Source organism: Lacerta agilis, chromosome 1, assembly GCF_009819535.1.
Source record: "Lacerta agilis isolate rLacAgi1 chromosome 1, rLacAgi1.pri, whole genome shotgun sequence".
Classification (NCBI taxonomy): Eukaryota; Metazoa; Chordata; class Lepidosauria; order Squamata; family Lacertidae; genus Lacerta; species Lacerta agilis.
In genome coordinates, this window is record NC_046312.1 from 77,873,014 (window position 1) to 77,896,891 (window position 23,878).

General features: G+C 43.4%; 1 protein-coding gene across 1 annotated transcript; it reads left to right on the forward strand.

Annotated features, from left to right (window-relative positions):
• The first annotated feature begins 529 nt into the window (after positions 1–529).
• On the forward strand, positions 530–23,478 carry LOC117050953 (acyl-CoA (8-3)-desaturase-like). The gene is made up of 12 exons (XM_033156927.1): positions 530–824; positions 8,152–8,262; positions 9,135–9,332; positions 10,430–10,531; positions 12,566–12,694; positions 13,378–13,435; positions 14,059–14,135; positions 15,325–15,422; positions 16,080–16,176; positions 20,590–20,669; positions 21,341–21,466; positions 22,048–23,478. Exons 1-12 carry the CDS (start codon positions 603–605, stop codon positions 22,097–22,099), a joined length of 1,350 nt encoding a protein of 449 aa, XP_033012818.1. The 5' UTR covers positions 530–602; the 3' UTR covers positions 22,100–23,478.
• The last annotated feature ends 400 nt before the right edge of the window (positions 23,479–23,878 follow it).

The following is a 23,878-nucleotide window of genomic DNA, read 5'->3' on the forward strand; positions in this document are numbered from 1 at the left end:
ATAGAGTGAGGGCCTAATGCTGTGAAGTAGGGGTTACCACAATATAGAGCTACAGCAGATCGTTCAGTTTTGCGCCCTCATCACAAAGCATAGGGATTCTAGACCAATACTCAAGGCTGTGTCAGAGCAGAGATCACTAGCGATTAGTATGGTTGGCATTACACAACATACAATCCTGTGCATTGTGTGGTATAGATGAAGCACTCAAAAATTCAAAGTGGTGGTGAGGATTACAGCACTTGTAAATAAAAGCTTTGTTGAAATGGGCTTCTAGCTCTTGCACAATGCATAGCCCCAAAGGATAAAACATTATTTACGCTGATGTGTTCATTGAATATTATAAGAAGAATCATGAGCTGACATGACTGGTGAATGGTGACTCCTATAAAGCATTGCTGAAGAGCAAAACAGGACAGCTTTGAGAGAAAATGCCTTGAGCAACAATGGAAAGGGTGGTGTTGGTTGATGACAATAGGTCTCTATAAAAGCAGCTCATAGAGCAGATCACAGAGGCACAGTTGCACCAACCTTTCCACTAGACAGAGTGGAAGCAGAGTAGTTAGCTGGAAAACTGAGCTGTACGTGCTCAACTGACGGTCAGGATGCCTCCAGAGTCAGGCACTAGTGTTGGAAAGCCAGAACTTGCCTCAGGTGCCCCACGGTTTTTCACCTGGGAGGAGATAGGACTCCGCACAGGCAAGGGAGAATTCAAGGAGGAGAGATGGCTGGTAATCAGAAGGAAGATCTATGATATCAGCCAATTCCATTTGCGACACCCTGGAGGAACCCGTGTCATCAGCCATTATGCGGGACAAGATGCCACGGTGAGAGCTTGTAGTGGGGCCTGGGGACCCAGAGCATTTGGGAAGAACCATAGCTTAATGGCCAAACATCTGCTTTGTATGCATGATGTCCCAGGTTCAATCTTGGTACTGCCTATTATCTCAGTGGATTTCAAGTAGGAGACATAGAAAAGGTATCTGCCTGGTTCCCTGGAGAACCACTGCAAGGCAAAATGGACAGGACTTGGTGAGATGGACAGTGGTCACACTTAATGTAAGGCAGCCTCAGATGATCATATGATATGGTGCTTACTTGTCAACGTTGTATAATATATGAGGGTGCTAAAAAGATTTAGACTAAGGGAAGAAGGATCTGAAGGGACAGAAAGGGAAATTCCAGAAGTTGCAGGCTATTCAGAAAAGAATTTGGGTTATATCTGGGAATGGATGAATGAAGCAAGAGTCTGCAACTCTTGGGTGATGGGTGACACCTGGCTTGAGAGCAGTACATGTGAAAAGGATCTAGGAGTCTTGGTAGACCACAAACGTGACATGAGTCAACAGTGTGATGCAGCAGCTAAAAAAGCCAATGCAATTCTGGGCTGCATCAATATAGTATTGATAGAGTATAGCGTCTAGATCAAGGGAGGTAATAGTACCACTATATTCTGCTCTGGTCAGACCTCACTTGGAATACTGTGTCCAGTTCTGGGCACCACAGTTCAAGAAGGATACTGACAAGCTGGAACATGTCCAGAAGAAGGCAACCAAAATGGTCAAAGGCCTGGAAACGATGCCTTATGAGGAACGGCTTAGGGAGCTGGATATGTTTAGCCTGGAGAAGAGAAGGTTAAGGGGTGATATGATAGCCATGTTCAAATATATAAAAGGATGTCATGTAGAGGAGGAAGAAAGGTTGTTTTCTGCTGCTCCAGAGAAGCGGACACGGGGCAATGGATTCAAACTACAAGAAAGAAGATTCCACCTAAACATTAGGAAGAACTTCCTGACAGTAAGAGCTGTTCGGCAGTGGAATTTCCTTTTTGAGGAAACTGATAGATCATAACAGTGAAATGAGATTTTTAGCCGGCAACTCGTCAAGGTTGTTTTGGTAGTTATTTTTGGTATTCGGAGTCATTTGTTAAGTTTGTTAAATTATTATTTTCCTTTGGATTAGTTCACAACTTTTTAAGTGATTTTAAGCTATTCTACTTTGTTATTTAAGGATTACTACATTTATACAAATGCTCATCTCGTTACAGGGATCTTTCACGGTGTTATATTATACTCTCACAATTGCTTTCCAACCAAATTCATTCAGTGGTGTTTTCAGTGAAGTTGAAATTCATAAAGCACTGCCTATGATCAAGGGTAGCCTAAGAAAAGGCTATTCGAGTGGCATTCAGCTAAGCTTTACTCAGGGTAGACCCAATGAAATTAATGAACATGACTATTTAGGTAAATTCATTTCAGTGGGTCTGCTTGGTGAGTTTGAAAGAAAACTTGTTTTCGTTGAGCATTCTTGGTAAGGGGCATAATTTATGTCTTTTCATCTGCAGCTTTTTTTAAATCCAATAAAGCAGGAAAATTAATGGGGATACCTTGATGAATCAAAGTTAGCACACTGATAACATTTTACTTGGATCATGGTATGCAGCACACCTGTGAAATTAATCTCAAAAGAAATAACTAATATTTTATTTCTGTTGCTAAAATGATGAGCGTTATAACAACTAAAAATAGCATTCATGTTGGAAATGGCATAACACCTGGACATGACATAGATGTTTCTTAATTTCCTTTGATTGATTGCTTTTATTTCTATGCTGCTTTTCATTCAAATGAATCTCAAAGTGGATTACAAACAATAAAAAACCAATAACATAATAGAACGTCACAAATACAGCATAAAACACAAAATTAACAAATCATCAATAAAACAATTACACGCTATAAAACACTATTCAAAAAGCAGCAACAAAAAATAAGCTAAGCATCACAATTACAGCGGAAATCATTATACAATTATTATGTGCAACCTAGAAACTTGTTCTGTAGCCTACGCTAAACTGCCTGTGCCTGCCAATAATGTCTTGCTCTTGGAATCATGCCTATCTTTGGACTGCTCTGCTGTGTTTGACCCGACTTTGTCTCATGACTCTGGTTATTGGACCATGCCCACACTTGTTGTTTTTTTTTAATCAAAAATTTATTGATTTTATAAAACAAACAAACAACACATACAACAAAAATTATATTGCGACAAACTACACTACAAAAGAAAAATTAATACAATTAATTAAATCTATCTAATCCTCTTTTATAACATTGTAAATTGACTTCCTCACATCCTCTCCGTCTGCTTTCATTATAAATCATCTTTAGTAATTTCTTTACCTTTTTATAATCTATCGTTAATATAAAAAATCAACTTTCACTTTATTTTTATCTCCTTAATACTACTTCATCTATTACTACTTCTTATCTAACTTCAATATCTGCTGCCTCTCAATTTCTTCCTGGTTGTTCTAAATGGAAATTTTAGCATAATATTTTAGATATAATTTAAATTTACTCCAATCTTTCTCCACCGCGTCGTCCCTCTGGTCCCGGAGTTTCCCGGTCAGTTCAGCAAGCTCCATATAGCCCATCATTTTCATCTGCCATTCTTCTATCGTTGGTATTTCTTCTGTCTTCCAGTTTTTTGCCAATAAGATTCTTGCTGCTGTTGTGGCATACATAAAGACTATTCTGTCTTGTCTTGGGATTTCATGGTTTAAGATACCCAGTAAAAAGGCTTCTGTTACTAAATGTGTTTTTCAACACCTTTTCCAGTTCATTATATATCTTTTCCCAGAAGTATTTTACTTTTGGGCACATCCACCACATATGAAAAAATGTCCCTTCTACTTGCTTACACTTCCTGCATTTGTTACATTGTCCATGGTACATTTTTGCCAGCTTAACTGGTGTTAAATACCACCTATACATCATTTTCATAACATTTTCTCTCAGGCTGTTACATGCTGAAAATTTTATACCTGTTTTCCATAGTTTTTCCCAATCCTCTAACATAATATTGTGCCCTACATCCTTTGCCCAATCAACCATTACAGTTTTTACCATTTCATCTTTTGTATGCCACTCAAGCAATAGATTGTACATTCTGGATAGATTTTTTATCTTTGGTTCTATCAATTCCATTTCTAACTTGGATTTCTCTGACTGAAAGCCATACTTCTTATCCATCTTATACAATTCATTAATCTGATAATATTGCAGCCAGTCAGATACTTTCCCTTTCAACTGATCATATGATTTCAATTTATAATTTTCTCCTTCTTGAACCAAAATGTCACTATATCTTGGCCAATTTTCTTCCATGTTTGTTCTTTTTTGAGCTTTAGCTTCTAAAGGTGAAATCCACCTGGGTGTTTTCCTTTCTAACAAATCTTTATTTCTCAACCAAACCTGGAACAAAGCATTTCTAATAATATGGGATTTGAAACCTTTATGGGCCTTAACCTTGTCATACCACAAATATGCATGCCACCCAAATACATTATCATAGCCTTCCAAATCTAACACATCTGTATCTTCCAATGTAAACCATTCTTTCAACCAGCAAAAGGCAGCTGCTTCATAGTAAATCTTTAAGTCTGGCAGGGAGAATCCTCCTCTCTCTTTAGAATCTGTTAAAATCTTATATTTAATTCTGGGCTTTTCCCTCTGCCAGATAAATTTTGATAGATCCTTTTGACACCTTTTAAAACATTCTAACTTATCAATAATTGGCAAGGCTTGGAATAAAAACAAAATCTTAGGCAATACATTCATCTTTATCACAGAAATTCGGCCTGTCAACAATAGTTTCAATCTTGACCATATTTCTAAATTTCTTTTTATCTTGTTCCACAACTTATCATAGTTATCTTTATATAGGTTCAAGTTTTTTGCAGTCATATTCACACCCAGGTATTTCACTTTCTTAACAAAATTCAATTCTGTTGCCTTCTGTAATTCTTCTTTTTCCATTGTTGTCAGATTTTTTACTATCACTTTAGTTTTGGCTTTATTCAATTTAAAACGTGCAACCTGCCCAAATTCTTCTATGATCTCCAGTGCTGCAATTGCACTGTGTTCTGGGTCCTGTAGGGTCAAAACCAAATCATCTGCAAAGGCTCTTAATTTATATTCTTTTACCCCCACCCTGATCCCTTTTACACTGTCCTCCTTTCTTATCATGTTTAGCAAGACCTCCAAGACCGTTATAAACAATAATGGGGAGATCGGGCATCCTTGTCTGGTTCCTTTCTCAATTCTAATCTCTCCTGTTACTACATTGTTGACTATAATCTTTGCTCACTATAAATGGCATTCAAGCCATTCAAAAAGTTTTGACCAACCTCCATTTTAGCAAAAAAATTCTTCATAAAACTCCAAGAGATATTGTCAAAGGCCTTCTCAGCATCTATAAACATCAAAATAGCTTTTGTATTAATTTTCTTGTCTAGCCTTTCCAATATATCCACTAGGTTTCTAATATTTCCATTCAAATGTCGGCCAGGTAAAAAACCTGCTTGGTCCTTGTGGATATATTCCTTTAACACACTTTTCAATCTTGTGACCAATATATTTGCAAAAAAATTGTAATCCACATTTAGTAAGAAGATTGGACGGTAATTCTTCATTTGAGCTTTGTCCATTTCAGGCTTTGGTATTAGAGTAATATAAGCTTCTTTCCATGACTCATCATCTTAATTTTCCATTCTATTTCTTGCCTCATCATCTTAATTTTCCATTCTATTTCTTGATTAATCAATTTGGAATATTGAACTTGAAGGGCCTTAATTTCTTTTTGGATCTGCTGATTTTTTGGATTCCCTCTCAACTTAATTTCCTTCTCCTTTAAGTGCTTCAGCAATTCTTCTTTTTTCGGATCTTGTTGTCTTTTCCTCATTGCTTTCTCTCGTATTAGGAATCCTCTCATGACTGCTTTACTTGCATCCCAAACTACCCTTTTTTCCACTTCCATGCTTAGATTTAATTCAAAATAGTCCTTTAGGGTCTTTTGGGACTTTTTAATAATCCCCTCATTCCTCAGAAGAGAATCATCCATTCTGGACCATGCCCACACTTGGATTGCCTCACTATGCTTGACGATCCATTAAATTAAATAGGAACTATGCAATTGTGCCCTTGTTCAGACTAGCAAGCAAGCAAGCTCTTTAAATTTTTATAGAGATGAAGGTGTGCCACAAGACTTGTTCTGGCCTATCTGCTGGTCTAGCTGGATCAGAGTTGGGTTCTTCTTCTTCTCTGGCGATCACTTGTAGCTGAGTAAGATTGTCTATGATGAACATGGTCTTAACAGTGAGTCTGTAAGTGACTGTGGAGGCCAATTCTGGATCCACACGTCCTTCCACAGTGGGGACATATGTTTCCGGGCGGGAGTTGATCACAGTGTGGATTTGCCAAGCGCGCCTTCCTTTTAGCACGTTTCTCCCTTGCATCCGGAGTTTGAGTGTCTTCAAAGCCCATGACACCTTTGATAAAGGCTGTTCTCCAATTGGAGCGCTCACAGGCCAGTGTTTCCCAGTTGTCGGTGTTTCAACTTCCTATTAAATAGATGGATTTTGTCAGGGGACTGATTTATAAATCCAGGGACTGTCCCTGGGAAATGGGGACATCTAGTAACCTTACCCTATACTGGCTCTTCATGGCAAGCAGCAGCACATGAATAGAATGGAAGTCTACACTGATTTTGTGGCAAGAAATCAGCAGTTCTCTTTGCTACAGATCTTGCGGCTCGGGGGCTTGATTTCCCTGCTGTGACTTGGGTCATTCAGTTTGACTGTCCAGAGAACGCAAATACTCACATTCACAGAGTTGGCAGAACAGCCTGGTACAAAGAAGGTGAGGAAGCTCTCCTTGTGCTGCTTTCTTTGGAGGAAAAGTTTTACTCCCGTAAATCCGCCTCTGGTGGATGTTCAGCTGTGAGAGTGAGAATGCAGAAATGCAGCTGGGTAATTTTAGAAGCTGGAGTTATTGGTCTTACTTTGAGTGGTGGGGAGAGGGTTTAGATCAAAAGAGCATAGGGTAGGGTGTGTGTAATAATCTTAAGATAGTCAGTACCCCTCACTACTCCCCTGGTTATCTCCCTGTTTCACTTTTAAGAGAGAGTCAGAGACAGAATGGTGTGGCTCTGGCCCTAACTATTGCTGATATGCAGGCCCAGAAACAATTGTTCCCAAGGGAATGCAGAAAAAAAGCAGTCCCCACCTGTTATCTTTACACCAGTCTTGGAGTGCTTGGACTTACGGAATGATAACAGCAGCACACCCACACTTGAGAGAGGGAGGTATCAGCAAACTCAGAGGAAACTCAAGGTCAGGGGGGCAGAGAATTGTGTGGGGGACCACTAATGAGAATCAGCACCAGAGGAGAAATTCTGTTTGGAGTGGCCTTCATATGTGCCTTATTTGACTTAACAGTGAACGGGTGAAATGTATGTCACTCCCAAATGTGTCACTGGGATTTTCTTTCATCATACATCTGCAAGAGGGAATTGCCCAAAGTTACACATGCCCCAGGCAAAATTCACAGTATGTTGTCCTTTCTTAAGCTTCTCTTTATTTTTTCACCTTTGTTGTTCAGTCGTTCAGTCGTGTCCGACTCTTCGTGACCCCATGGACCAGAGCACGCCAGGCACGCCTATCCTTCACTGCCTCTCGCAGTTTGGCCAAACTCATGCTGGTAGCTTCGAGAACACTGTCCAACCATCTCATCCTCTGTCGTCCCCTTCTCCTTGTGCCCTCCATCTTTCCCAACACCAGGGTCTTTTCTAGGGAGTCTTCTCTTCTCATGAGGTGGCCAAAGAGGTTCACCTACTTTACCTCTATTCTCATTTCTCTGAGTCTTTCACAATAGCTCCTCCCCCTCATTTTACTGCTGCTTCTCCCCCCACCCCCACCCCTCACTGGCCCACAGAGGTCCTGTTACTTCCCCTTCCAAAGGTCAAGTTGTATCTCCTTCCTTGTTCAGAATTTGTATTTATTTATTTAATAAAAAATATACACCACTTAACTGTTTTTTAAAAAAATAAAAAACCCTCATTGCACCTCCCTCCCCTCTCTTGACTCCCACTCCCAGCTGCCCAATGAACTGCAATTCCAAAATCACCCATCAACCTGCATCATGGAGGCTATTTTTCCACCACTGATCTTAGCCCTCAAGGAAGAGAACCAGCCAGCACCTTGTATCATTTGTTGCTGAGCTCAAAACGAACTTCCCAGAATATCAGCTCCATCACTTCAGCATAGTAACCTCCTCCGTTTTACACCCTATTTTGTTCTCTCTGTGGTTTTAGGATGCTTTCACCGCTTTCCACAAGGATGAGGACTTAGTCAAGAAATACCTGAGCTCCCTACTAATTGGGGAGCTGGCACCTGATCAACCCACCTGTGAACCAACCAAAAATGTGAGTTTCCCTTTCTTTTAAGGATATGTGGTGTGGCCAGCCTCAATACATTTTGCTGCCTGGGAGGAAGGATAAGATGGCACCCTCTCCATTACACATACTGAAGATTGCTGGTCTGGAATCTGACCCGTAACTTCAGTGCTGGTGATGCTGGTGTCAGGACAGTGTCCATTTTCACACCTCTTAAGGGGCAAAAGAGTAGGCTGCATGACATACACAGTTTTGACTTCTGATAAAGGGGAATTGCTGGGGGACTTAGGAGGAAATACAGGGGTCTGGTACTGCCCTCCCTCACCAACTCTGCCTAATGGTAGGAATAACGCTGTAAATAACAAATGCAGGAAATAGACAATAGCTTGCAACTACAATCCTGTAACATGCTTAGCACATGTTCTAGTTGTGGCACCTAACACTGGGTGTAGAACTCTTTTGTGTAACCTTGCTCTCAACATTTTAAGTAATTGTGTCCTAGAGACCACTGAAGAATAGAAAACACACGCTGGGCATGTGATTTTTCGTGATGCTGCAGAAGTTCAGTATTTCAAATTGTTAGAATGTAGAATTGTCTGTTCTTTTGCAGACAATCCAAGCTACAAAGAGGCCCACCCACCCCTATGTAGAATCCACTTGCTAGAGCTTCCTCTTCATCCCTCATTGAAATGAAGATGGGGAGATAGTGGAGATGTGATTGTTTGCTTTTTTGAACATGTCCCTGGTTAGATACTGAGCTAAAGGAAATCCCCTGGTCTCACAGTCCCCCTGCTGGCTGGGTGCCTTCCAGAGTATGTTTCTATGAGTAAGTCTGTTTCACATGGAGTCTGCATCACATACAACCACAGATGAGAGATATTAACTTCAGGCACCTCTCACAGGCAATGCTGGTAAATGATTTCCATGAGCTGTGCAACACAGTGAAGAGGATGGGACTCCTACAACCCAGATTTCTCTTCTTCGGCTTCATGTTTCTACATGCTTTGCTGCTAGATACTGCATCCTGGCTGACTATCTGGTATTTTGGAGTATCTTGGGTGCCCTTCCTCGTTGGTATGGCACTGTTCACCGTTGCACAGGTAATGTATTTGTGTCGTGAAGATCTCTGGGGTGTTTCTCAGCACCTCCAGGATCAGTGAACTGCTTTATGATTCATAGCATTCTCCCTAGCCACAATGCTGGAATTTTATTATGTCAGTGGAATTTCAGCCTCTTTGTTGGCATTCTGGTCAATAACTTAGCATTGATGCTCCTGAGTTTATCGTGTAAAGCAGTAGCAGAATTCTTCACCATTTCTCAAATATATGGTGCCATACTGCAGAAACGGCTCAAACGTGTGGGTGATGTGAGTTGGATGGAGAATGCGAAAGAACACTAGTGATTGTGCACATTGTCATGGAACCATGGAGGATGGGCACAATTTGATTGCTTCCGTGGGGAATTTTGTGCACTGCCTAGTCAGTATGCATCACCCCCCTACTAGGGATAGGGGTGGAATTCAGTTCAGTTCACATTTAAAAGTGAACCAACCAAATCTGCACTTTTCTAAAGGATACACAAACTGAAACACAACCTTCATTCGAAATTCACACTCCCGCGCTGGCCTCTGGTTCCTTGCAGGCTGCGTGCACCACCTGCTCCACAAAGGGAACTATGCGGAACGGGTCAGTGCAGGAGCCCCCATTTACTGGCTGCAGTGCTGGAGGCACATACATTACATACAGCCAGTGCTTTTTTTTCTAGGGGGATACAGGGGGAGGCATACCCCTAAACATTTTGTGAATCTTTGTACTTTTGTCCATTTACTGTATTTATTTTTCCCAATTTGAACTATAAAATGGTGATTTTCTTGAGTCAAAATGAGAGTACTCCTAAACATTTTTTAAAGAAAAAACAGCATGGGATACAACAATGTGTATATTAGGAGCAATTCACACTAAAAACAAAACAAAAACTTTTTACCCTAAGTGATATGGAAATGTGGAGAACTGAACATTAGAGAAATGAAAAACTGAGATAAGCCGAAATTGACAGATTCACCCATCCCTAGTCTCCACTTTAACACTATGCATATAGATAGCAATGAGTAAGAAAGGTGACCTTATGAAGGGTCCAGTTACGTGTGCAAAATATCACATCACATCACATCGTCTTAGTGTTGCTTTTTGCCTTCCAGATCCAGTATGGATTTTTACAGCATGATCTTGGGCATCTTTCAGTCTTTCAGAAGGCCAAGTGGAACAGACCGATTCACTTCCTTGTGATGGGAATATGTAAGGTAAAATGATATGCAAATGGATACACTGACAATGTCCCAATAGCAGTGCCCTCTTTGCACTTCACTGGGGGGAAGAAGGGCCATTTCTTGGGCTTGTCTGGTGTGGTGATAACAAGGATAATGAAAATAGCATTGGTGATATGATGTTTCAAGCATTCAGTGTGCTTCAGATACGGGAACTCACTCATTCCTACAACCACTCTATTAGTATTGCCTCAGTCCATACTGTGGGGGGCAAAGTGATGAAAAGCATGGTTTAAGGCTATCTTAGTGGTTTCATGGCTTTGGTAAGATTTGAACAGCTTGCTGCACAACACCAACTGCTGGGGCTAAAAGTCTCAGGTGAAGGACTATGGCAACTCTTTCCTCTCACTTTGGCAGTAAGGGGGCTGTTTTGAATACCTCAGTTCATCATGGCTAAAGAATAATTTGGGTACTACCTAGCAGTGGATCCTGGTTCACTAGGAAGTAAAGACAAATAAAGCCAAGGTACTAAATAAGTACTACGTATCACTTACACACACAGCGGGTGGCGCTGTGGGTTAAACCACAGAGCCTAGGGCTTGCTGATCAGAAGGTTGGCGGTTCGAATCCCCGCAATGGGGTGAGCTCCCGTTGTTCGGTCCCAGCTCCTGCCAACCTAGCAGTTCGAAAGCACGTCAAAGTGCAAGTAGATAAATAGGTACCGCTCCTGCGGGAAGGTAAACGGCGTTTCCGTGCACTGCTCTGGTTTGCCAAAAGCGGCTTAGTCATGCTGGCCACATGATCCGGAAGCTGTACACCAGCCCCCTCGGCCAGTAAAGTGAGATGAGCGCCGCAACCCTAGAGTCATCCGTGACTGGACCTAATGGTCAGGGGTCCCTTTACCTATCTCTGTAACATAAATATGGTCTTAAAACTTTACAAGAGTCTTTGGCCAATAGAATACACTGTTTCATGCTACCCTAATCTCTGAGCTGTACAAGATTCCAGTGATTTCAGGCACTTACTAAGGTTTCATGTTTCCTTTTGGAAATGAGGCACAACAAAGATTGTGTTGTCTTTAGGATATATGGTTTATTTACACACACACACACACACACACACACACACACACATATATATATATATATATAACCTGAGTCTACGATGGAGGGGTTCACAGCATTAGCATCACAAGAGGGTCTTGTTTCTCCCATAGCCACAGTCTTGGATTCAGCATGGCTCTCTCTCTCTGCTTGCTGCTTTGCTTCTAGGTCCTATCACTGCAAACTCCACTCTAAACTCAGGCCTTGTCCTTCTAACTAACCATGAGTTTGCTGTCACACACAGAGGCCCTTTCCTTTGTTTCCCTTAAAGGCCCGTCAGCCAGGCAATCACCTCAACACAGGAAGCTGGTCTGGCTTATATTTAAAAATTTGCCAGATCCAGGGAGCACACAGCCATCTAGGCCCAGCAGTGAGTTAGTTGGCCAGGCCAGGGAGATGCTCTTCTGACGTGGAGAGGGTCATTACAGATCTGGAGTCTTCTGTAAGGACATACATTCAGCTGAGTGAGATAGATGACACATCCTCCTTACTTCCAAAGTGAAACAATGTAATGCAATGTGTTTTTAATGTTCTACGCCACTCTGGGATCTTCTGATAAAGGGAGGTATATATATAATCGAATAAACAACAACAACAACAACAACAACAACAACAACAACAACAACAACAACGGGGGAGGGTTTTTTCCTCCCTCACACACATTATTATTTAGGATCAGAGAGTGAATTGTTGAACGCTTGCCTTTAGATTTAAATCTCGGTACTTAATAGTAACTCAACATGGCAGGAGATAAACTCACATGTGATGGTAGGAAAGGGGAGGGTACAGGATGGTAAAGTTGTATCATGTCCCCCCATCTTAAAAAAAAAAAATCAGCTGTAGTTGAGCAAATATATACACCTAGATTTATTAATCTCTTATATTCTGCAATATTTATACAGCAGGAATGAGTACAGTATGTAGCTCTACCCATGAATAAGTGTGTTTATTTTCATTATGTATGAAGGGTGGACCACCAAGCCAATGGAACCATATGCATAACCAGCATCATGCCAAACCCAACTGCTTCCGCAAGGACCCAGATCTCAATATGCACCCGTTTTTGTTCAGCCTGGGAAAGGCACTCTCTGTGGAGGTGAGCAGAAGACCTGGGAGTGACTCGAATCATAGAAAAGGGAACACCAAGTTAACAGAATTCATACTCTTAGTGAGCAACCTGGGAAGAAAGGAAGCATGCCATCTCCAGGACACAGCTGTAGTGTTCCTTCCTGCAGCTCATGTTTTTGATGGGCTGGTTATATCATTAGATTAGTTTCTTTTCTTATTCCTAGATGGCATCTGTTCTGCTCATGACAGGCTGGAGCGGGAGTGCAGAAATGGATATGGCCTTCTGGTCATCCCTCCACATGTCCCTTTGACAGGCCAAACTGTTGGTCACCTGATGGCAGGTGACAGCAGGTAATGTAAAGTTTCAGCTGTGGCTGAAGGAAGAAAGATTCTTCCTTTGTTTCCCTGGATTCAAGCCACAGCTGCGAAGTCGTAAGGATGACACGTCACATGCTTTGTGGTTTGCCCAGAACTGCTTAACAGGCCAAACTCTGAGGCCTGGTGGGCTCAATGGTGGAGAACCTCTGGCCTGTGGGCTCCCAAAATAGGGTGCCACCACTGAGAAGACCCTACTATGTATAATGTCTCCTCCCCAATTGTACTCATTAGAGCTAACACAAGGATCCCTATTGTAAAGAATGGAAGTTGGCACTCAGAAAGTTTATATATGGTTGTCAGCTTAACCATGTTGCTTCTCCTCTCCATCTGCAGCTTGGCAAGAAGAAAAAGAAATACATGCCTTACCAGCATCAGCACATATACTTCGCCCGTGAGTGTCCCTGCCATTTTATCACCATCATCATCATCATCATCAATTATTATTATTTATACCCCCACATCTGGCTGGGTTTCTCCAGCCACTCTGGGCAGCTCCCAACAGAACATTAAAAACACGATAAAACATCAAACATTAAAAACTTCCTTAAACAGGGTTGCCTTCAGATGTCTTCTAAAAGTCAGGTGTTTATTTCCTTGGTATCTGATGGGAGGACGTTCCACAGGGAGGGTGCCACTACCGAGAAGGCCCTCTGCCTGGTTCCCTGTAATCATAGTGAGGGAACTGCCAGAAGGCCCTGGAGCTGGACCTCACGAGTATGGATCTGGAAATTGCAACCCTTAGTAAACCCATGCCTTGTGGTGGATGAGAACAATGTTATTATTATTGGGTGGCATAATTTTTTTTACAAGAGTTTTAGATGGATGATTTGATGAAAATGTGGAATTCTATATTAAGTTATTATTGTATTATTATTATTATTATTATTATTATTATTATTATTATTATACACTACTACTACTATTTGGCCAGTATGACCAGAGATGGATAGATAGACTCTATTGAGTTTGGGTGATTTACATCTTTGTAATGTTCTTGTTTTCTGATTTCACTAGTCTTAGCCCCGTTGACCTTCGTTATGTACGTCCAGTTTGCTGTATTGCGTTTCGCATTTCAAAGGAAAAAATGGCTGGTAAGTCATCTGCAGATTTACAGTGGTTTCTCCTCTGGATAAGTCTATTTGGGGACGAGTATTAAGACAGAGCAGGAACAGTGGCGGTATGCAGGGAGCGGGGAGAAAGGTAGGGTCCTGACACTTCCTTCTGCTCTCTGGTGCTATTGTATGCTGCCATGCAGTGAGCTAAGGCAACTGGGAAGACGTCGTTCTCTGTATACCTTGGAAGATCTACATTTCCTATGAGCCAGCTTTGGGCCTGTTGACCATGTAATGCATCAGGACACCAGAGAAACAGGGGAAGAGGCAGATCTCACTCCCCTGCATTCCATGTTGCTCCTGCTGTCATGGGCTGGTAATGCTTTAGGGCAGGCATGTCCAACCAGTAGATCATGATCCACTGGTAGATCCCCAGCTGATCCTGGTAGATCACGGGACCCTTATCAATTGTGGGATTAAATAAAGTTTACCAAAAGTTAACAAATGAAAGCTGAAGAACTCTGGGCAATCCTACCCCAAAAAAAGCTCAACAACTCTGGGCAATCCACCCACCCCACGCATGCCCCTCCTCTCTCCATTGACAATGGGTAGATCAATGCCAGTTTTTTTTATACTGGGAGTAGAGCCCAGTCTCTTGGGAGTTGGACGTGCCTGCTTTAGGGGGAAGTGGGAAGATTTGGAGGCTGGTGGGGAGGGAGGGTGAGAATATGGGGATTCTTCTCTGGCTTTGAGTTTTATCTGAGCTTGAGAAGAACTTGTGGTGCCTGAAGATCCTTTGACAAAGCTCTGAATCTTGTATCTGAGCCTGAGATTAGTGAGCTTCACTGGGATCTCTGATTTGAACACCCTCCTAACAAAAAGCTTGGGTGACATCAGCAGATGAGAGGGATAAAATCCCTTCAATGAATTATTCTGGGAATTCTTTTCACTTTGAAGAGAAATGTAGCTTCCTGCAGAAAATCTACCTGGCCCATCAGACTCTGTCTTGTCCCATCTTGACTATTACTGACCCCCTTCATGCCCTTTCCTTTTATCATGACAGCATCCCTGGATGTTCTCATGCATGCAAACAGTGCTCTTCATCCGTATTTCATTATGGCCTTTGTGTTCTCCATAGTTGTTGCATACAGTTAGTAGATCTGAAATGAAGGACCTGGCAACTGTTTCCTAACCCTTTTTTTTGCCTTAACACTGTTTTCTTTGGCAGGAGTTTGCTTTCATGATGCTTTACTATGTCCGTGTCTGTCTCATGTATGTTCCTTTAATGGGATTTAAGAGCTTCATGGCATACTACTGGTTGGCCAGGTAATAGTTCTTCTGGCTTCTGCTTTTTCTGCTCTACAGGCTTTCCTTAATTTATGAGCTGTGTGCTCAGAATACATACTCTCTTCATGCAGAAACTGGCTCCTACATATGTCAAAACTTCATACCACAATGACACAAAAGCAGCCTAGGAAGGTGCCTTGCAGGAGAGACTGTGCCTCCTCTAATGGTTACTCTAAACCGGTGGTTTCTAGATGCCCCCGCAGCCACCCATGGACCACTTGAATATTGTTGAGTACCACTTAATGAATATTCTGCCTGTTGTAATAATTGTAATACATTGTGTGAGATGCCAAATGGTTTTTAATTTCATTTTTACAGTCAATCAGTACAAACCACCTGATTGAAGCTTATGGACCACTGTTTGAAAACCCCAGCTCTAAATGGCTTTTGGTCTGATGTAGGGTTGAGAAACCAGTGGGCCTCTGGATGTTACTGGACTCCAAGTCCCATAATTCCATGCTGGTTGAGGCTCATGGGAGTTGGAGTCCAACAGCATGTGGTGGGCTACAGGTTTCCCATCCCTAGTGATTTCCCATCTAGTGATTTCAAAGCAAAATAAAAAGGCTTGTGGCCTCTATGTGTTTACATTTAGCTTATCTGGATGGTGATTGTTAGTGTTGTTGCTTTTCTGCCTAGGTTCCTAGAAAGCTCTTGGTTTCTCTGGATCTCGCAGATGAACCACATTCCAATGAACATTAACTATGACCAGAATTTAGACTGGGTGTCTGCCCAGGTAAGATAACTAATGCTTTTATCTTCATCTTTCTTTCATATAACAAGCTCATTCCTGAATATATTTGGGCACAGGGAAGGAGACACCTAACGAACCACATCAGCTAATGCCCTGCACAAGGATTTTGGCTTGTGCAAGGGGGCTTCCCATTCCCCCCACCCCACCCCACATCACCTGAAATTGGCTCAAGGGGGCTGGGAGAAGAGGGGAGATTATTCCATTTGGCAAGCTGCAATGCTTGTGCAAACAGAATGTTTGGAAGAGCATCATGCTGAAGTCCACTCTTAGTATCGTATATTGTTGCAACCTGCCCTGGAACCTTAGGGTGAAGGGTGGGTTGTTAATAATAATAATAATAATACGGGCAACTCTCAATGTTTCGTCCAGGGATTGTGCATAAAGCCAAAATCATGTATAGTCAAAATACATTGGGTGCAATGACTGGTGAAATAGCCAAAGTCCCCCCCCCCTCCGGATGTCCACCTTCTTTCTACCCCCTTTTGAGATACAGGTGTGTGTGTGTGTATATATATATATATATATATATATATATATATATATATATATGGAAGAACATAAAGCTGAATGTGCACAAGTTAAATGCATGTAAGTTACAAATTACCTGTAAGTTGCAAGTTACCTAAATGGCCTTGGCCCAGTATAACTAAAGGAGCGTCTCCACCCCCATCATTCTGCAGCTGCCCAGAATGGAATGGGAAACCCAGTCAGATGGGCGGGGTATAAATGATAAATTACTACCACCACCACCACCACCGCCACCACTACTATATTATGGGACAGGCTGCTGGGCCTGGGCAATGTATCGATACATCACCTAGGACTGGTTTGGGAGCCAGAATGCAATGGCGCCTTCACCTGGCAGTATATCATGGGTGGGGCTTGCCTGCACCTGACTCTGTCTTCTAGCAGCACCTGGTGGAAGAAACAACCTGCATTGGTCTCGGCCCTGTGAGGCACCCGGGTGAAATTGCCGCCACTCCCACTGAGGCAGTTTCACCCTGGTGCCTTGTGGGGCTGGGGCCAATGCAGCTTGTTTCTCTGCTTTTCAACATTGTGATGTATCACTATACAGTGGTACCTCGGTTGTCAATCGCTTCGAAAGTTGAACATTTCGGCTTTTGAACGCCGACAATCTGGAAGTGAATGTTTCCGTTGAATGGCTTCTGAGGCACGTTTCTCCATTTTTTCAATGGGTTTTGCTGACCGCCCATTGCCCCTTGGTTGTCAAACGTTTCGGAAGCCGAACGGTCTTCCATAACGGATTACGTTTGACAACCGAGATACCACTGTATTGTGATGTTTGGCTGGTGATACATCACGATGTTGAAAAGCTGACAACACCAAGCCCTACAGGCTGCATTGCAAATCCTTCCTTTCCATTGTCTACTAAGGCCCATAATTTAGCCTATAAAGACAGGGATTATAAAATCACAGAGACACTAATGCCAGATTAACTTTGTTTTCTGACTTGACACAAGCAGAGAAGGAGAAAGTATGGACAGGAGGGAAGGATAAGGGGTGTGTGTGTGTGTGTGTGTGTGTGTAACAAATTGCAAATGTGTTGATCAGTGGCTCTTAATGCTGCTTTTATAGTGCTTAAATAGACCTATTTGGTGCACTCTCAGGTCACCAATAATATAGTGGAAATAACAGAGGAACATGGGAAAGAGTCCAAAGTTTCTCTGAAGTTTCTTCAACCTGCTACAGAGAAAACACACTTTCCAGTTGAAAAACAACTTGCCTCTTCAGCAGTGCAAGCACCAAAATTCCAGAGTGTACATAGTTCTCCACTCATGATTATAGCCTATTTTCATCATGGTCACACAACACAGATGCAGTTGTTGAGTTCTGATTCAGAAGTCTTTTTAGTGGCCTGACATGTGGTACCAACAACAACAGCAACAACAACAATTTATTACTTGTACCCCGCCCATCTGGCTGGGTTTCCCCAGCCACTCTGGGCAGCTTCCAACAAACATTAAAATACATTAACATATCACAGATTAAAAACTTCCCTAAACAGGGCTGCCTTCAGGTGTTTTCTAAATGTCAGGTAGTTGTTTATCTCTTTGACATCTGATGGGAGGGCGTTCCACAGGGCAAGCGCCACTACCGAGAAGGCCCTCTGCCTGGTTCCCTGTAGCTTTGCTTCTCGCATTGAGGGAACCACCAGAAAGCCCTCGGCGCTGGACCTCAGTGTCCGGGCAGAACGATGGGGGTAGAGATGTTCCTTCAGGTATACTGGGCCAAGGCCTTTTAGGGCTTTAAAGGTCAACACCAACACTTTGAATTGTGCTTGGAAACGTACTGGGAGCCAGTGTAGGTCTTTCAGGACCGGTGTTATATAGTCTCAGCGGCCGCCCCCAGTCACCAGTCTAGCTGCCACATTTTGGATTAGTTGTAGTTTCCGGGTCACCTTCAAAGGTAGCCCCACATAGAGCGCATTGCAGTAGTCCAAGCGGGAGATAACTAGATTATGCACCACTCTGGCAAGACAGTCTGCGCGCAGGTAGGGTCACAGCCTGCATACCAGATGGAGGTGGTAGACAGCTGCCCTGGATACAGAATTGATCTGTGCCTCCATGGACAGCTGTGAGTCCAAAATGACTCCCAGGCTGCGCACCTGGTCCTTCAGGGGCACAGTTACCCCATTCAGGACCAGGGAGTCCTCTACACCAGCCTGCCCCCTGTCTCCCAAGAACAGCACCTCCCTCTTATCAGGATTCAACCTCAATCCGTTAGCCGCCATCCATCCTCCAACCGTCTCCAGGCACTCACACAGAACCTTCACTGCCTTCACAGGTTCAGATTTAAAAGAGAGGTAGAGCTGGGTATCATCTGCATATTGATGGACACCCAGCCCAAACCCAATGATGATCTCTCCCAGTGGCTTCATGTAGATGTTAAAAAGGAGGATGGAACCCTGAGGCACCCCACAAGTGAGGGCCCAGGGGTCTGAACACTCATCCCCCACCACCACTTTCTGGACACAGCCCAGGAGGAAGGAGCGGAACCACTGTATAACAGTGCCCCCAGCTCCCAGCTCCTCTAGACGGTCCAGAAGGATGTTATGGTCGATTGTATCAAAGGCCGCTGAGAGATCCAGCAGAACTAGGAAACAGCTCTCACCTTTGTCCCTAGCCCGCTGGAGATCATCGACTAGTGCGACCAAGGCAGTTTCAGTCCCATAATGAGGCCTAAATCCTGATTGGAAGGGATCCAAATTGTCCGCATCCTCCAGGCGTGCCTGGAGTTGTTCAGCAACCACCTGCTCAATCACCTTGCCCAAGAATGGAAGATTTGAGACTTGACGATAGTTGGCCATACTGGCCGGGTCTAAAGATTTTTTTTAAAGAAGTGGTTTAATGACCGCCTCTTTCAGCGGGTCTGGGAATGCTCCCTCACAGAGGGAAGCATTCACCACTCCGCAGAGCCCATCACCCAGCCCTTCCTGGTTTGCTTTTATTAGCCAGGATGGGCAAGGATCAAGGAGACAGGTGGTTGGTTTCATGCGTCCAAGCAGCCTTCCCACATCCTCAGGGGTAACGGCTCGAAATTGATTCCATTCAACTTGACCAGACAGGGCTCTAGCACTCTCTCGCCCCAGCCCTGCTCCCACTGTGGTGTTTACCTCCTTCCGAATCTGAGCGACTTTATCTGCAAAAAAAATTGCAAAAGCTCCCACTGTGGTGTTTACCTCCTTCCGAATCTGAGCGACTTTATCTGCAAAAAAAATTGCAAAAGCATTGCAAGAGATCTTGGGGTCCCTACCAGGCCTTGGTGACGAAGATGGTTCCGATAAATTGCGAACCACCTGAAAGAGTCTTCTGCTGCTATTTTCTGCAGATGCAATAGAGGCGGTGAAGAAAGTCTTCTTCGCCGTCGCTATCGCCACTCAGTAGGCTCGATGTTGAGCTCTAACCTGTGTCCAGTCCGATTCAGGATGAGTTTTCTGCCACCAGCACTCTAGACGTCTCAACGATTGTTTCATCGCCCTCAGCTCTGGGGAGAACCACGGGGCTGTCCGGGCTCCATGCAATCGGAGAGGGCACTTCAGAGCCAAACAGTCAATAGCCCTGGTTAACTCCGCATTCCAGCGGGCCACCAGGGAATCAACTGAAAGGCCATCAACACGGGATAAAGCATCCCCTACCACTCTCTGGAAACCATTTGGATCCATTAAGTGGTGGGGGTGGACCATCCAAATTGGTCCCACCTCCCTGCAGAGGGGAAGGGTCACGGAGAAGTCCAGTTGCACCAGGAACAAGGAAAGGAAACCCACAAATAACAATGAAAAACAGTAGTCTGCAGAACAACAAAAGTTAAATGAAGGAATGTGGTGTGTTGAAAATGAAAGAAGTGGGATTCAGCACATTCCTCTTTCTCACTTAGCTTGCAGCAACGTGTAATGTGGATCAATCCCTGTTCAATGACTGGTACACAGGGCACCTAAACTTCCAGATTGAGCATCAGTGAGTAAAAACATACCCTTTTATGAATGTATTTGGGAGAGCCCCTAATGAAACTGATGGAGCACCCCCAAATCCTGAATGTTACTTCACACCTGGAAAGACAGGTGGTGGCTAGGAGTGCCTTTTGCACTGCTTAATAAACTAAAAATTTAATAGGCTAAACCAGCCTTGTGCAGCCAAATACCCTCCAACATTTCGAAGCCAAAATCCAGGGTGCCATCTTCCAGGAGGCCATCTTCCTGTCTTTTATCACAAGAGCACAGTGGTCCATTTCAGTTGCCAGGATCTTATGTGATTTTGCTTCACGGTTACCCCCCCCCCCAAAAAAAAACACCCCACTTTCCCCGGGCACAATACCCAAAAATGTGTATTCTGGAGCACAGTGTAAGATCACGGCCCTGGGAAAAGTGCTTTTTTTTCATCATGCCGCAAAATTATGCAAGAGCACAGCAGCCAAAATGGCCACCATTCTCTCGTGATAAAAAATGAGATGTCCCTGTTTTTCTGGGACACTTGCATGGTACACAGCCACATTATCTGGGGCTGATGGAAGGCGTAATCCTAGAGCACCAGTTCATGGAAGGCTGAACTGGGCAGGACTGGGATGCTTTTGGCTCACTTAAGGTTATCTGCTAGCTGCTTGACCCCATTTCTCCCTCTTTTCATCACAGCCTTTTCCCAACGATGCCTCGCCACAATTATTGGAAGGTCGCTCCTCTGGTGAAATCCCTCTGTGCCAAGCATGGCATTGAGTACCAATGCAAGCCCTTGCTCACGGCTTTTGCAGATATATTGCAGTAAGTGTCAATTAACTGAAGGAGGATCAGTGAAGTAGGATCAATTGGGGATGAGAATATCAAGAGTGGGGGAAATCCTACTGGGCTTGGAGCCCACAGGTAAAGTGGAAGCAATAAAGAGCTTATTTCAGTCAGGGCAAGTGGCTGAACAGCTTTTGGTGGGTCCCACTGGCAATGCTGTGAAAGATGTTGTCTCAGCAAGGTTAAAAATGACTGTCAGGGAACCCCCCTGGAACTTTAAGTAATCCTTAAAGGTCGCAAAGTTGGCTCTGTGATCACATGTTCCTACATGGCTGTGAAGCAGCAGAATCTCCAGGAAAGTTATCCTTGGGGTCTGAGGATGATGGGAGAGCCACATCCTTAGGCCAGGAGGGTACAGAAGGGGTTTCTGAAGTTTCCCCTCCCCAAGTCAGGCAACCGGTGATTTGTCCAAGTCTGAATCCCCCTCAGTCAGGGCAGTGCTGTGACCCAGATTTAGAGGACATGACAGACAGCAGAACTCGTAGGGTATGGAAGAGATAACTCTTGTGAAATGCTGCTGTCTATGATTCATGAGGCCATTTCCCCCTTTCCCTCTGCAGCTCTCTGAAGGAGTCAGGGGAGCACTGGCAAGACGCCTATCTCCATGCATAAGAAGAGTAAGGTCCTCAGGAGCGAATTTTCTCTTGCCACCATCTGACGCTGCTGGGAAAATGGAAAGAAACAGCCTTTGGAAAGCATAACTGAGTGGGGATTAGCTAGATCCTAACGAAACTGTGAATGGGTGTTTTTCTCTTTCTTTTGCACAGGCAGGGATGAGCTGAACCTGGGACATTTAGCTCTAGAAACTTTGAGAAACTCCAAAGAGATTGGGAAAGGCAAATCAATGCAGAGGGTACTTTGCTTTTAGCGTTTTAGTCAGCCTGCATGGCAACAGATACACCACTGACACAGCAGCTGATCAGCCTCAAGCCACTCTGGGTGCATCCATCCTGAAGTTTTCCTTCTGCAGCCAATCCTTGGGAAGACTTTGCATGGATAATCATTTCAGAATGACATGTTCTAGCCAGATGCACTCTCCCAGCACTGATCCACCAATTTGCAGTGACCTCAGGGGCACCACAGTGCCTTGCAAATCAGTTTGCCCAAGGACATTTTGGCTTGTGTAGACTAGCACTTAAATGACAGGTAATGTCAAGGATACCATGTAGAATGCACCCAGTTTCCATACCTGAAACATACTGCCCAAACCAAATTAAAACACATTCTTCTTTTGGGGTACAACCTCCTCTCCAGGCAGGTAACATTACTGAACTAAGGCAGATTCATAACTGACTTGTTGCTGTATAGTAGATAAGACCTACTGACGCTTATAGAGAAGCTGCCCCTGATATGCAGTGTAAGCCAGGAGCAGAGGACACTTTGTGTTCATTTGCCTTTTTTAAGTGTGGGGTATCTGATGAAGAATTTGCACAGTTGGGAAATCTGGGAACTCTGCTTTAAAAAAATAAATCCCTATCTATCTGGGGATGCCAGGGATTATTAAAAACGACAGCCTTTGCCGTTTTCTTGATAAGAGGTGCATCACTTCTTAAGCATGAAGAAAGGCCTGTGGAGAAGCTCGTGGACAACATTAGTTTTGGAGACCTGCTATACTGGCATGTGAGATGTCCTGGTGATGGATCTTGGTCCCCCGGAGGCCGCATGCTGCTTCTCCAGGGCATCAACCTGGACAATGAGGGCACAAACTAAGGCCATGTGTTTGGGCCTTGCCCAAAGCCACCAAGAACCTCTGCTCTTGATTGTTGTATGTAAGATTTCCATGGTTATCAGTAAATGAAGTCACATGATGTAAATATGACTGCCACAACCACGTGTAAAAGTGGATTCCATATTCATCACATCCAGTAATAAATCAGGACCTGTGGCTGTTATTTAAATGCATAAGAGTGCTTTGATAATTTGTAATCATGAAAAATTTTCCTATTTCAATGAAACAGAATATTCATGAGCAGTTGCATGTGGTTTTTGTTCTTCACACTATTTAAAACTGATTTGAGGGCATGCGTGATGGAGTTATGCTTCATCAAGTTAATATTCCTATTAAATTATGAAGCACCATTCATGTTGAATCAATAGTGTTAAACAATGCATCTCTTCCCGGTAATTTTATTGGGAACTCCTGCCAAAAATGTTCTCAGTCACATTGCCCTCCTTTGCAACATCATGTAGCCCAAATTTGATTGACTCTGCTATGTGACATCATTCCAGTCAAGTTCTGATCCCTGCCTGGCTGAATCATACATCAGATAAGCCAGGAAAGATGGAAAAGAAGCCAAAACAGGCAGCAGTTAGGAAAAACAATGGTATCGCAGGGTTAAAAAAGAAGATACACTCCCATAATCCAAGCCGTTTCTTTGAAAATGAAAAAGA